This window comes from Drosophila innubila, assembly GCF_004354385.1.
Source record: "Drosophila innubila isolate TH190305 chromosome 2L unlocalized genomic scaffold, UK_Dinn_1.0 4_B_2L, whole genome shotgun sequence".
In the NCBI taxonomy this organism is placed as follows: domain Eukaryota; kingdom Metazoa; phylum Arthropoda; class Insecta; order Diptera; family Drosophilidae; genus Drosophila; species Drosophila innubila.
The window spans coordinates 8241097-8256999 of record NW_022995372.1 but is presented as its reverse complement, the minus strand read 5'-3'; the positions used below and the strand labels follow the sequence as shown (position 1 = coordinate 8256999).

At 39.1% G+C, this 15903-nt stretch overlaps 1 protein-coding gene across 1 annotated transcript in view; it reads right to left on the bottom strand.

Moving 5' to 3' along the window:
- LOC117794500 (neural-cadherin) overlaps nucleotides 1-15903 on the bottom strand; it is a 108956-nt gene that overhangs the window by 6402 nt on the left and 86651 nt on the right. The window contains 9 exon segments of the mRNA XM_034635128.1: nucleotides 1266-1507; nucleotides 2341-2511; nucleotides 2676-3351; nucleotides 3354-4976; nucleotides 6916-8239; nucleotides 10447-10584; nucleotides 13006-13170; nucleotides 14008-14123; nucleotides 14216-14359. Of these exon segments, the coding sequence (XP_034491019.1) occupies nucleotides 1266-1507; nucleotides 2341-2511; nucleotides 2676-3351; nucleotides 3354-4976; nucleotides 6916-8239; nucleotides 10447-10584; nucleotides 13006-13170; nucleotides 14008-14123; nucleotides 14216-14359 (4599 nt within the window).

Genomic DNA, 15903 nt, shown 5'->3' with positions numbered 1-15903 from the left:
CTTACCTGAAGGCATTTGAGCTCTTCAGGGCTCCATGCTTGGCTTCTTCCAAGTGCATCGTTGTGCGTGTGTGTGTGTATGTGTTTTTTAGGGGCGTGACAGGTGAGTTACTTATGTGAGTACTTATGTATGTGCAACTGAAAAGTTATACCTGTAAGAGCTATTAAAATACCTGTTTTATTTAGCTGCTTTAACTAATTTACAACACTGCAGACGTTTATTGAATAAAGCACTACAATATCGGTTCTTGAGTTATTTTAATTTAATTATAAATTTCAGACTCATCAAAAGGCTCAAAATGAAATATTGAACAAAAGCAAACTATTATAATTTATTATAGTTTAAAGTGTTGCAATAAGGAGTGAATAAATCAAAATGTTATTGCGAATTTAGATCAAAATATTTGCAGCCTTGACTCTTAGAATATGTTCTAGCTATTTTTGTATATGTGTTTATACATATTTCGTTCAAAGCTATTTTTATAATTATCTAGTTAAAAAAAAAAACCATTAAAAAATATTGTATTAAATTGCTAGATAGTACGAAACTAAGTACATACCTTTCAGTTGTCAAAAGCATTGATATAAGTAATAAAGTTTAAATATAAAACATTTATACATAGAGGCGATGAGCTATAAATTGAACATTGAATTGACGGGATAAATGGATAATGTGCCATAAACAAACAATAAGGAGCAAAGTTAAAGGTAACAGAGAGTGCAAAACACATTTTTTCTATAACATGTAGATAAAGATATCTTGTGAATATATATTTTAAATATAAATATCATCAACTAAGAATCAAAAAGCTAATAAATATCACAAAAATAAAACTCTTTTGTGCTTTGTTTGTTTTGCTTTTTTTTTTGTATTTCCAAATTCAGTGAGCTGTGATTCATTTTATGAATGAATCGAGGCATGTGCAAACTGAATGATTGGATTTGTGCATTTGACATATGAATGAATGGTATGGCTAGGGTAAGGTATGACATGATATGGTATGTGTGATATGGCAAGGTTTGGCATGGCTAAATGAGTTTCTATTGCCGCAAAATAAATAAAACAATTGCGATGTGGGAAAATGAAATCTCAAATGATAAGCCATGATTTGTTTGGTGATATTTGCATGAATGATTTTCAATTTACAGCTAATAAATTATGATGGACTGGGAAATATATTATACTATATATATGTATATTAACTATATACGAGCTGTTGTTGTTGCATATAGAATATATATTTGAATTGGATTTAAATTGCTCACTCAGTATGATCAGCAGGCAAACGAGTATGGCAGCTAGAGCACCCATGCTCAGTTTTAGGGTCTGACCCTCCTGCACCAGCTCACAGCTCTCGCCCCAGAAGCCGTCGGGGCAAATGCATCTATAACGCAGACGCGGCTCAAGATTGATGCACGTGGCACCATTCATGCAGGGCAAATCGAGGCACTCGTTGCGATCCATGCAACCCTTTGAATCGGGCGACATGATGCGTCCCTCGCCGCAACTGAGCAGGCCAAAATCAGTTCAGATTAACATTTATTACAAAAGTCGTGAGTGTGAGTGTGAGTGCGAGTGTGAATGTGAATTATTTGTGAATAAACAATAAAAGCTGCGCCAATTGTACTCGTATGTCCAATTGTAAGTCGGTTGCTTTCGACGTTGCTGTTGATTTGGTATGAAAGCTCAGTTAACAAAACGTGAAAGCCTAAAAGCCAATTAAGCACAAGAACGCCACGCGTGATGGGCTCTGTATGTGTGTGTGTGTGTGTGTGTGTGTGTGAGAGAGAGAGTGCATGGCTGTGTGTGTGTGTAAACTAGTGCCAGTGCAAGCGTGAATAAGTAAGAGAGAGAGAGAGACAGCGACAATACAACACAGGTCGAATTACGACTTAATCCGATTGATTTGTCACGCAACGTTAACTGACTAACCAACGGTGTCCTGACGGCTCCAGAGATTGGACCAGGGTTGGACAATGTCCCTTGACAGACACGGCATAAGCTCAACTCTCTTTGTCTTATTCTATTTGGAATTTTTGTTATATTTTTGGCACAGCTTTAATTAATTAATCTGACTATCGAATGTTTAACGCCAATTTTTGTTGGAGTACTTTTATTGTGATCGAAACAATTTTCTTTGCTGTAACACGTGGCGTATGCTTGATTTTCTGTATATGTGTCTTGTTCTTGAAGGTGTAGTTTATTGTGTTTATTATCAGTCCGATATGTCAATTTCTTGATTTTTTGTATAACGTTTTCATTCATGAGCAACGAAAAGGCAACGCAAATATGAATGCTGAAAATGTTTTGAAGAATTAAGAAAAATTTGAGGAAACTTACGTGCACTCATAGACATTCCAGAGATCGACACACTCAAAGGGATCGGGACAGATGACATTGGAGCAGGGCTTATTCGAGGGGCAGCCCTTTTCCAAATTACGCGCCATGGTCGCCTGGCCCCATTGGGTGCCATTCATGGCTGGGGGCAGAGGCAAGTGCTTGCCCTCCAGACTGTGAAGAGAGAAAAAAAAAGAATAAAATTTAATTTTGTTAAAAAAAAGAATTTAGATCAGTGAAAAACCTTATTATACTGTGCAGAAACTGGTTAATTTGATCAAGCATTGTTTTTTTCATTTATGCAAAATAAAAGAGTGCAGAAAAATAAGCATACGCACCGTATATCATCGAGACAGCTTTTCTGATAGTCCGCATAGACCTCAAAGGTGCGCACACCCGTGTACTCGGCCTTGCCGCCAGCATAGACACCCTCCTGCTTATCCACCAGCAACCACTGATGTCCGACAAACTCGAATGTCTCATTGTAGCGTCTGCCCTCACCGCCATCCAACTCCAGGGTTGCCGCAGAGCCATAGCGATTAATGCGCACCACATGCCATTGCCCATCGTTGACAGCCACCGAATTGAGCCACAAATCCTTCTCCTCGGTACGCAGCGAATTGAGATTATAGCGGAAGTGTAGACGGGCATCCTTGATCTCCAATATGCCGTATTCTCGATTATGTTGGTCGCTAACTCGGAAGAGCTCTCCATGTTCCTCACGTGTTCTGAAACGCAGCTGCACTTGAGTGCTAAAGCGGTCTGGCTCGAAGCTCAGCGCATACTTGACATAACTCTGCGCCTTGAAGGTGGTGGGTACAGTGGGTATGTTGCAAGCAGGTCCCGTCCAGCCGGGTCGACAGTGACAACGTGCCTCCGAGAGGGAGCCCACACAGTTGCCGTGCTCCCAGCAGCGAGCTGTGGCCTCCGTCTGGGCACACACCTCCTCCGTCTGTGGACAGCCGGCGACGCTATTCCTGGATAGACCCGGATGGGCCAGATCATAAAGCTTGAGTTGTGCACGAGATTCCTAATGCAGCCATCGAATCCCTTCGTTGTGGGCATATATTGCCAGAAGTACAAGGACTGATCAAACTGTTCCCTATAAAGGCCTCCCACTTGAAGTGGCGCATTCACATTGAGATACTCGCTGAAGGGGGGAATCTGTCCTCTCGCCTGACACGACATATCGTCAAACTCTGGCGGCGTTCCATCCTCCATTTCGCTTATCTCCGCCGACTTGCAAAAGTCGACAACCATGCGCACATTTTCCGTATCCCAGAACAAATCAATGCGATGCCATTCGCCATCGTCCAAGGTCTTCTTGGTCTTCACACGCAGCTCCAAGGTGCCAGAGCCAAAGTCAATCAGGAGACGGGGATAGCCACGTTCCAGTTCGAGGGCCACAAAGTCCGAGATGAGCATCTCGTCGCGCTCGGGCGGCACAATGGGTCCATTGTAGATGATCAGTCCGTCGGGCTTGCGTGTAATGAACTCCAGACTCAAATGCGATTCATCGCACATCTCGAGGGGTGGATACCAGGCCCATCCATTGCCACGGAAGCTGCGCGTCGTCTGCTGGCAGCGTGGACCCGTGTAGCCCGCCGGACAGGAGCAATGGGGTCCGAAGCGGGTGTCCACACAGCGTCCGCCATTGTGGCAAGGTGTGGTGCGGCATGATTCCGGTTTGGTGAAGTTCCTTGCACCACAAGTGCAGTCCGCCAGGGTGTCAACCCGAACGCCGACCAAGGCCGTCTTATTCGCATTCACCATGTAGGGCAGGGAGCTGATCTCGAGGGCATTTGTGCAGCTTCCCTCGCACATCTGGTTCTCGTAGAGACACTCATCGATGCCCACCATTGTGATGTTAATGCCCACATCCTTTTCGATCTCCTCGCGATGCATCAGCACAATGCCATTGAGTCGGACGGGCTTGTAGTACGGCGAGCCATGTGCCGAGAAACGCACATCGGTTAATGGAGGATTACGTCTCTTCAACTGCACACTGAAAATGTCCACATTCTCCCGCTCCGTGTTGAGCAGATCCGCCAACTTGTCACGGAAGCGATCCAGCTTGGAGCGACTCAAGCTCTGGGTGCGATAATTCCACACGCGGATAAAGTCCTCATCGGAAATGCCAGAGAGTCGCACCGACCCAGAATTGATGACCGCCTCGTGGGGAATCTCTCGTACCATGACCGTAACATTTGCTGGGACATCCGTTTGTGTATGCTTCCGATCGTAGACCTTGAATCGCAGATGATAACGACCCTCCCTTGTACCCGCTCGCATTGTCACCATGCCGGAGTCCTCGTCCAGTTTGAAGCGCGGATGCTCCTGTGCCTCCCAGTAGAACTTCTTGTCGGGCAGATCCCAATCATCCAAGTCGTAGACATAAACCCTTCCAATTGGCGTATCTGGCGATTGTCCTTGATAGTTGTACACGAAGATGTCCTTCGATCCTGGCTGCATTTTATTGTCATTCACATCGCCAATGATCACGGTCAATGTACTAGTGCCTGTCATTGCAGGAGAACCATGATCCTTGATCACAATCGGTATCATGTACTCCTTTTGTTGCTCTCGATCAAAGGATCGAAGTGAGGATATCACAGCCATGCCATCACCGTTGGCGCCCTCTGTCGTAAAGAATGGGTAAATAAAGTTAGTCATCGTACTCGTATCTATTCTCAAAGATTTATTGAAATCGTTATAATTTCAAGAATTAAGATAAACCTACTTTCTCGCAGAAGTTGTTTAACAGTTATTTTAATAATAGATGATTGCATCTCACAAAATGTGAGCTAATTTGAATGTGGAATGACACTGCTTATTAATGAGCTCCTTCCTAATAGTTACTTTTAATTCAACTATGTAGAACATTTGCAGCATACGGATATCTTCATATTTACATCAATTAACTTTCGTGTGCCACTGTAGTTTGTATCCAAAATTACAGCAATATACTCTAATGACAAATTTATCCTTGTTGCTGAGCTTTTAAAAGCATTTTCGAGTTAGTTGAGCAGCCAATGAGTTTGCCATAAAGGATGACGAGGGGCAGAAGATGACGGAGGGATTGAGAGGGTGACTGTTACTGGTGAAAACCCCAAAAAACTAAGCACCTTTATTAGCCAACACGTTTCCGGCTGATTGCAGTGGCAACTTGAGCTGCCTCGACCAGCTTGTGCCCATTTGTTGTAATTACTCCTTTGAGCCAAGAAGTGCTAACACCACACACAGCATACACTGAGGTATAATGCATCAGTTTGTGTGTGCTGCATACAACAAATGGCAGTACTAATCCTGCACACCACACACATCACTTGACTTCCAGGGACACTCTAACTGTGCCTGCTACACATTTCAAATGTATTTTTAAAGACACTCCATTGTGTGTTTTTAGTCAAATTGTATGCAAATACGAGCAGACAAGGTGTACAGGGACAAGGTGGGAGAGAGAGAGAGAGAGAGAGAGAGAGAAAGTGTGTGAAAGAGACAGAGACAGACAGAAAGAAAGTCAGACCACAGGCGTAAACTTTTTGACTCCCCGCTGGCACATCAGAATTGGATTGCCACCCCCAATCCAGACACACACTCCGCACACACACACACACACACACACACTCCGCACACACACAGTCGCATCGACTGCATGGGCTACAAACTAAATGCAGTTGGCTTTGCTTGCCGCACGATTCTTGGTGATTCCCGGAACTCCCCGTTTGGGTAATTTAATTGAAAACTTGTGCATTTGCCATTTTTTTTTTTACTGGAACCATATACGGATACAGACATGTGTGAGTGGTGTGTGTGAAATTCCCATTTGCTCACATTTTTTTGTTATTTAAATTTTCATGTTGTGAGCTTGGACTACGGCTTACTATTTCCGTTTAATGGCTAGCTATTCATTTTGGGCTATTCGAAGGTAATTGCATTTTTATGCTTTTGTTAGAGTTGCAACACAACGCATTCGAACTCGAATCTAAATTCGAACTCAAATCTCTCATTCTCCAGCAATCATTCTACTACGTTTTGTTATCTGTTTGTTCTATTGCTTTCCTGGACATTTTATTGCTAACGATGACAGCAGAAAATGTTTTGCTTCTGCTTTGTTTAAATTGTGACTCAAGTATTTGAAAAACTTTTTGAATTTAAAGCTTGGCGACTTATATACTCGAAACCTTAAAATTTTTGATGGTGTAATGAGCTCGTATATTATATGTCGAGCTATATACTAATGTAAAATCGTTGGAAAACGATAATAATCCAAATTCTTTCAAAAATATGTTATAAATTTAAACATGTCTATAAAAACTGATGGCAACTATACCTCAAATACTAGAAATATTATCTATTAATTATATGCTACCTATAAGAGACTCCAACTAAAGTTGAAACGAAATTTTCCCAAAAACAAATTATTTTTTTAAATAAAAAAGAAATTGCTCCCTACAAAATTTATATCGAAGCTTACTTTTTATGTTAGCGCTCGAAATAATTTATTTCTTTTCATAGAATCTATTACAATTATAAAAAAATAATTTACAATGCTCAAGAATTCTCTGCTGTACTCACTTTGATCCTGTTCGACCTTGAAGGAGGCACGTATAATATCGTCAGCACTGGGATCCAGACGGAACTGGAATGGTGGTCCATTACTCTTGGAGCGATCATCGTCATCGGTGGCCAGAATCTCGACAACTTTACGTGGTGGCACATGCTCCGGCAACACGGGTCTGTAGTCCTTAAGGAATTTGGGAGCATTGTCGTTGATGTCCTGTACAATGACAGTCAAGGTAGCCGTCGCTGTCTTGGGCGGTGAGCCGTCATCAATGGCCAGAATCTTGACCTGATGTCGAGGCACAACTTCACGATCGAGTGAGCGTTGTATTGTGACCGAACCATTCTGATTGATGGCAAACTGCCGCTGACGATCCGATGAACGATCGATGGAATAGGAAACTTTACTTTTGCCGCCCTGATCAGGATCGGTGGCCTTGAACTTCTCCAGCTCGGTGCCCACCTTGGTGTCCTCAAACACAGAGACTTCAACGTTGGCGCGTTCAAAGTGCGGCTTGTTATCGTTGATGTCGCGCAACTTGACGACGACCCAAGAATATGCCACATGGTATTTATCGTTATCGTTGTCCTCGCCCTTGTCATTCACCTGAATGCGGAAACGGAAGCCGTTGCTCTGCAATTGATCCTCGTAGTCGAGGGGTTGGACAATTTTCAAGGAACCCGTGCCATCGTTATTTCGAACCATTGTAAATTTATCGGCGCCATAGCCGCTGTTATCGATAACTTTGTACTGGAACTTATTGGTCTCATCCTCGTCATGGACTGTCACTGTCAATATGGGCATTTCGGGCAGGGCGGTGCCATCGGTTTCATCCACCTCCGTGAACCATTCGTCCTTGGTGAACTGCGGCGGCATGTCATTAATATCCTTGACACGTATAGACGCCGTGCCCGTGCCCTTTAACCCCCCGCCATCCATTGCGACGACTTGTATGGAATAATCCGGCGTGCGCTCCCGATCCAAACAACAAACAGCGGTCTTAATCACACCCGTGTCCGGTTCTATTTCAAAGATTGGCGAACCAGTCTCCTCCTCGATGACATTCTTCTCGATTGAGTAGACCAGTCGGGCATTTGAGCCCTCATTCGGGTCATCGTAGTCCACGGCGGTCATGGTCATAACCACCATGCCGGCGGTTCCATTTTCCGTCACATTGCCAAAGTAAACGCCTTGCGGGAAGATGGGGGCATTGTCGTTGATGTCCTTCAGATTGACCTGGACATCCGCATAGCCCACGAGACCCTCGCCGCCCTCATCCTGGGCAAATACTGTGAAACGCCACTGTGGTCGTCCATTCGGTTGATCGCGATCCAGCGGCTGCACCAAAAAGAGATAGATGACAGAAGGAGAGACAGAAAGGGAGTTAAGTACATTGTAAATATTGAATAGAAAATGATATAAAGGGACAGGGAGATAGGTGGGTAGGATGTGTGTACTCGGGCTATTGTGTAATTTGAGCTGTCATAACCGCAAAACCGATTAACATCAGTGAAAACTCCCGCTTCACAGCCTTATCCCTCTTGCGAAAACACACAAGTGAAACTGAGTGAAATCCTGGGGAAACCCTCTGTTGTAACTCTGTGAAATTATCCATTCACAATGGCAGCCAGCTGAGCTGAACCTGTGGGTCGTCTGTCCTGTCCCTACTGATTTTGACTTTGATATGCATACAGAGGCAGCTTGAGTGATGTAAAGCTCCAGCCGCTCCAGTCGCTCCAGCCTCATTTTTGCCCAAGCCCAAACCGAAATCAACCCAATTCTTACCTTCACCTGGGGACCACACCTTTAAAATAACAAGAGCGCACTGAAAAAACGATTTTAATCAGCACTTTGTATCTTTTGCCTCATGTTGTTACGCCAGCTTTATCCTGAACCCTCACCTCCTTGTAAATCCTCCACACATTTCATATCCCAACCCCTTGGCATGACAACCACAGTCGCACGTAACAAATACAACGTTAACAACTGAACAGAATTTGAACAAAACCTGAGCTGGAGTAAGAGGAACAGCTTTTCATAGCGCTGACATTGGATTAGTCGTAAAAAATGAAAGCAAAAAAAAAAAATAGATGTATATTATATATATATAAAAAATGAAAAAGTCCTCATGCGTCGTCATCGCTTTAATTTGCATGACAAATTTCACAGCATTGTTATGACATATTCAATTTAAGGGATTAGTTTACTATAGCTATACACATGTCTCCCTGTCTGTCTGTCTGCCCATGTGGTTGTTCATTCCGACTTTGTACATTGGTTTTTCATTACATTCTCCCCTTTTTTTTTGTGGCTCTTCTACATATTATTGTTGTTCATTTGCCACTTGCACAATATTATTACGTTAACACAAAGTTGTGCCGTATTTTGTAGATAATTTCGTTGCGAAAATATTTTACTTAATGGCCAAAAATGTGAAAAATAATACCAGTTACTTAAAAAAATAAGTAAAAGGGTACATTGTGTTCGTTGGAATGTATGTTACAAGGAGAAGGAGGCTTGTCCGACTCCATAAAGTATATATATTCTTGATCAGCATCAACAGCCAAGTCAATATAGCCTTGTGTGTTAGGTTTTACAAAATAATGAGAGCTTGAAAATCTGAAAACGGTCTCTCATATTCTTAGACTGATAACTTTATCATTGAGATGTCCGTCTTATTTTATTTTTGTTTTCACCCACAAAATTTAGATTAATTTACATGAAAATAAAGCGCACATATTAAGAAAATGCAACTTATTGACACACATATATAATACTTGCCTGATCAATTCAGACCACTTAACAGTTTATTTTTACAATAATATTTTTCAATTAATTAACTGCCAGAGTTATTCTTATTAATTACTGCACTTGAAGCTCTTTAATTAATAAAAACATGGTAAAACATCGTAGCACCTTCATAAATCAATGGAAATACTATCACTGTCAAACGAGTCAAATGCGTTGCCACAAAACCGCCCACAATTCGAAGCCCAGACTTAAATGTTAAATAATGAGTTTCGCACGTTTGTATTTACGCTGGATTTGCAGCAGCAGGAGGTGAAGGAGGTGGAGGAGGTGGAGGAGGACCCACAGACTGTGCTTAAGTGTGCATTCATGGAGCTTTATCCGCGCGCATATTTAACAATCATTCTCATTCGCTATTGGCCACAACATCTGTGCTGTGATGTATTCCAATGTGGCCATGGTCAGTTGCATTTTGTAAGCACTCTACAATACCCTGCAAACAGTTAGCGATTCAAAAGTGCATGCCTGAAGTGTCCAGTTTATTAACTCTTCCTAATGGCTTGATTAACAGAAAAATGTCTCTTTAAATTTTAAAATGATGCTATCGCTTTATATTTAATTAATTTAATTGAGCATACTCAAACCGATTATTTTAACCCAATTTTAAGTTTATTTATTTATTTGATGCGAAATTCGTTGCGGTTGCTGACAGTATTTTTATGCTTAAGCTGCATATTATTCTGTTATTTTAAGAACGAGTTATTGTTGATATTGTTAATGTTGTTGTTGCCACTTACCTTAAGAACAAATATCTCGCCAGTAGTACGATTAATGTCGAATTTGCTATTGGCTGGATTATCTGGATCAATGCCTTGGCCGGTTAGGAAATAGACAATATTCTGTGGACGATCCTTGTCACCATCCGTTGCGGTGACCTGCTCCAATGCGGTTCAGTTTGAAAGTAATGAAAACAATTGAAACATTAGTTCAATATTCAATAAATAAATTTAAATTAAAACAAACACTAAAATACAACAAAGCTAATAGCTTACAAATATGTTTTAATTTACAAATCTCAGTCTACATTGCGTATTGGTAATTTTAATTTATTATGTATTTTTATATACAAATAATAATTTTTGTGATAATAATTGTGATTTGGGAAAATCTATGCATTTGAGATTCTATTTTAAAGCTTTAATTAGTTAACAGATGCCAGTAAGCTGCAGTGAACCGCAAGCGGGTAAAACAACACATACAAACTAACTAAAATTATACTGAAATAAGGCTATGTTTAAGTAAAAATATGTCGCATCACAAATTAAATAGCACATTCAATTTAATTAGTCGTAAGAGAGTGTACATATTTGTGTATTTAAATACATATAGATAATATTTGTACATGCAATTAAATTTAATTATGAGAAACAAAAGCCAAACAATCTGTAAATCAGTTACAGAATCTAGCATACAGTTCTATCTTTAAAAGCAAGAGCAACAAAAGTAATAGAAATGTGAACAGAGCTACAATAATAAAGATAACATAATTTACATTTAAATCTATTTAGTTCTAGGTAAAATAAATATATATAGCGAGAACATTAATCGGAACATGCTAATTAAATAAAAAAAAAAAACAAATGTAAAACATAATTGAAACTGGAATCGGCCTTAATAACAAATATTTATAGTGTGTATCTCGAAGTATGTTTGCCAATGGATTTCCTTTCAATTATACTTTTTCGTTGTTTAATAAAATATAATTTTACATCTTGTACCACAAATTATTATTACTTTTTGTTGTTATTGTTGCTTGAATATACATAATTTACGTATGAGCGACAGAGAAAGAGAAATGATTACGATGAGGTTTTATTTTTTTCCGTTGGTGTTGTCATGTTAAATTAATTGTTATATGTACATAATATATATATGTATATGATATTTTATATGTATATTTATATGGGCATAGCGACCTGCATGATGGTGAAGGGCGTGGCCATTTCCTCGTTGAGGGAGCGCTCGTACAATGTTTGTGGAAAGACTGGAGGTAGATCGTTGACATCGCGTACGCTTATGACGATTGTTGTTTGATTCTCATTCAAACTATCCGAGGCAACCAATTTCAGTTCATACTGAATACGACCACAAAATTACAACAACAATAGCAACAACAACAGTGGTTGTTGGGACCGTGTGTAAACAATAAAAATAAAGCCATAAATAAAATAAAGTACGGTCGATTGCAGAATAACCGAAAACAAAATAAGAACGAGAAATAAAGAAAAAATAACGATCAAGAATAAATTTTAATCACAAAAACTTACGCATAAATTACGTGTAAACTTAAATTATTGTAAGCATTTAAAAAAAAGGTTGATTAAAATACATTTAAACAATGTTTAATTTGCACAATACTTTACAAATGTTCATATGAGCATGAATATGTGTGTATTCCTGTCACAGAATATTACGAGCTGTCTCTCTAAAAGCTTGCATAATAATTTGTTAGTTAACTTTAATAAACTTATTCAATAACTCATAATTAAATTGTAATTTTTGTAATTAAACATTTTTTTTTATGGATTTTCTTGCACTAATTGCCAATGGGTGCTTAATGATTAATCTATATAGAATGATTTTATTGTCGTGTGACATTTTTAAATCACACTTTGATGCACTTTTTATGCATCTTGATTTTATATATTTTTTTATATTCAAGACTTTCTCTTCATGAGATAAATATGTAGAAATATTTGCATATAAAATTAATGTAATGGGATCAATCAAACCTTCATATATCCAACTTTTTGCTCTTCACAATATAAACAACAAACAGCTGCTTTTAAATATGACACTGTTTTTACCCAAGTGTCAGTGTAAAAAATGTCAAAGCCGTTTGCAATTACCGAAAGTGCTCGCATCAAGTGACAAAAAATTGTAAAATGCGCGAAGTGTGTAAAATATTTAAGACTTTAAGTAATGTAAATAATTGAAATAAATATTTACTTAGTGCCAAGTCAATTGAATTGACATTAATTTAAGTAACTTTTGACTTTATGCTCCAACTATATACTATAAGATAAAAAAATAAATCAAGCTCAAACAAACAAAACAATAAATTCAAGCTCGTTTTGTAACTGGTTAAACCAGCTGTGCGATAAAATCTCAAGCAAAACTCACATGCAATAATATCTAAACTAAGGGATTTATATGACTCGGGGACAACATGTCGTATGCTTGATACATATATGCAAATAACATGAATAAAGCGCTACAAAATGAAACTCTAACAAAAAAGGAATCAATAATAATGATTGTAACTAATTTTGAACTAGTTTCACTTAGTTAATGACCTGCAGCACACGTTTGGGCAAGTTACGATCATCCTCTTCGGTGATTTGAGTACGATATGTGGGCCTCTCGAACACTGGAGGATTGTCATTGACATCCTTGACGTGTATTATGACCGTTGTATAGTTCTCCTTCAAGTTATCGGAGGCGGCCAAACGCAGCTCATACTGAACGACAAATTAAATGTCATGCGGTAAATTATTAATTTTAATTTTCTCGTCTCAAATTTCAACTCAAATATTTGCATATGTATGGGTATTGTATTGAAATTGAATTTAATTAAAGTTCTTCAAGTGAACTAATGGCTGACTTCACTTTTGGGTCAATTGTTCGAAATTGAAATTCAATTAATGTTTCTACCAACTTTCTCCTCTTCCATTCCATTCCTTCTTTCAACATTTTCCCGGACTCTTTTCGCTGCTTTGTATTTCGCCTTTTTGACCACAGCATGTAACTTAACTGGTTTGAACTGTTAAATATTTAACTAGCCTGGCGGTGAGCTCACTATGCCGTGTTCTGCTATGTAATCAAATTCAGAAGCAAATGCACTTACCACACAGTTTCTTAATGAATTTTATAGCCACTGAGATCTCGGGTTACATATTGAATTGCTAAATTGATTGCACAAGCTATTCTTTTATTATTCATCCTGCGACTTCAAAGCTAATCAATGAAAGTTTTCTTTCATTGCATATTAAAGGAGCGTCTGACAATTAAATGTAACAGTTGTGTGTATAACAGTTGCGATATTTTTTCCTTTTCATAATGTTGAGAATAAAAACAAAAATTCGAAATTTTTAGAATCAAAATCGAATATTTTCTGTATTACAGTTCTACGGCATAGGATGAGTTTCAGTAGAAACTTGAGTTTGACATAAGCAAATTTCACAGTCGACTGAACCATTGCGATTATTTCATAAATTCTAAGGCAACCACATCGATTGTCAAGCTGAAAAATAAGGATAAATTCTGTGGGTGGTGGGTGGATGCCACGCCCAGCTTACCCTGCGTCGTGTCTCGTAGTCCAAAGCGCCGGCCACATAAATGGCACCCGTCATATTTTTAACCGCAAAAGCGCCACCAATGTTGCCGCTGGTGATTTCATAGCGAATACGTGAGGCTGGAAAATAATTGTTAGCAATTCGTATTACACACATGGCCAGAACAGAAGATATGTTCTTCTCTTAATTCGAGGCATGCAAATATACTTACACTCATCGTGATCTTTGGCTGTCACTGTCAACACTGTGTGCTGTATGTCCTCGTTCTCATCCACTTCCGCCTCATACAGCGATTTGTCGAAATAGGGCGGATTATCGTTCTTATCAGCAATGCCAATGCGTATGAATTTTGTGACTGTTTACAGAAAAGAAAAAGAATAATGATTTCAGTTTTTTGCCTGTTTAAATTTTACAAGTATTTTCATCTGTCGTTGGCATTTCCAAGGCGAATGCGAACTGTGCGAAAAGTATGCAATTATCACGTACTCTAGACACATGAATGAATGAAATTTTCTACACCAAGCGCAAAATGTTGACTGACACAGGCGGCCTAACGATTTGACGCCTATGATTCGTGGCGACAATCATTTGCTTTTCTTTCATTTCATTTTATTTCTTTTCTTTTCTATTCTGTGACTTTTCTGGTTATGTGGCACAAATTGACGCGTTTTGCATATTAAATAGTTGAACTTGTCTCAGTTTTCCATTTGTTTTGTCGACTAGGAAAACTCCTAGTGCCAATGTGATGATGTAATTTATGTGATTCTGATGGCGTTCTCAAATTGTATTAAAGTGGGGAACATCGAAGACACAGAACTTAAAATCCTAAACGAATAATAATTTGTTAGACATTTTTATGAATTTATTTGATTTAGCTGTTTATCAATTTAAGCTGACTCATGCTCAATTGTTGGCAAAACATTCACCTTAAAGTACTAACACTTCAAAGGAGGTTTATATTTCAACCGAAAGTGTTCAACTCAAATAAATTGAAAATACCCAACAATAACCGCACTGTGAACTAGCAGATAGTAACTCACAATGTTTACTTCAAAATATAATCAATAGGATATCATGTTCAACACTCAGATGCTCATACTGACTTTGAGCGAATGCGTGAATACCAAAAGCAAACTCGTTGCATCATTCAACTGCTCTGCTGAGGCATTCATAATTCAATAAGCTACTTAGCAAGAAAGCCAAGTAGTCATAGGGATCAATTGTGGGCCAAAGACAGGTAAATATAGACGAACAACTTATCTCAGAGATGCATAAAGGAAGAGAGATTGTAGAAAAGAGTGAGTGAGATAGAGAGAGTGCAAATAGTGTCGAGTTGCAAGTAAATTACATAAATCATTTATAATTGTTGTTATAGGAAAAGCCTCAACGAGGACAACAGGATTGCTTTAATTAAATAAATTTCATATCAAGTTGACCAAGCAAAAGGTTTCCTCCGAATATTTGCTTTTGTGGCACACACATTTGCTGCATATGTGGCAAGGCTAAATAGCAACAATAAACTTTTGCCTGCACAAAGTGTTTCACAACTAAACCACGTGTGCTTTCACTTCAGGGCAGAAAGCTGTCTGTTTATCAATTTACTTATATTCTGCTCACTTTCCCTATCTCTGTCACTCTCTACCAATCTGTGACTGTTCCTTTCATATGCATGTTTTGGGCTATAATTTGCATTTGCTGGCGTCTTATCTAGCGAAAATTATGCACATTTAGTGAGCAGGTTGACAACTCTCTGACTGCATCTGGGCACACTTGGCGTATGTGTAATATGATACCACAATGTGTATTTCCCTGCCTGTGTATCAGTGTGTGTTGTTGGCTAAGCCAATTCTGCAAATGAAATTTATGGCAAGACATTGCTAATTGCCAACCTGACTGAGA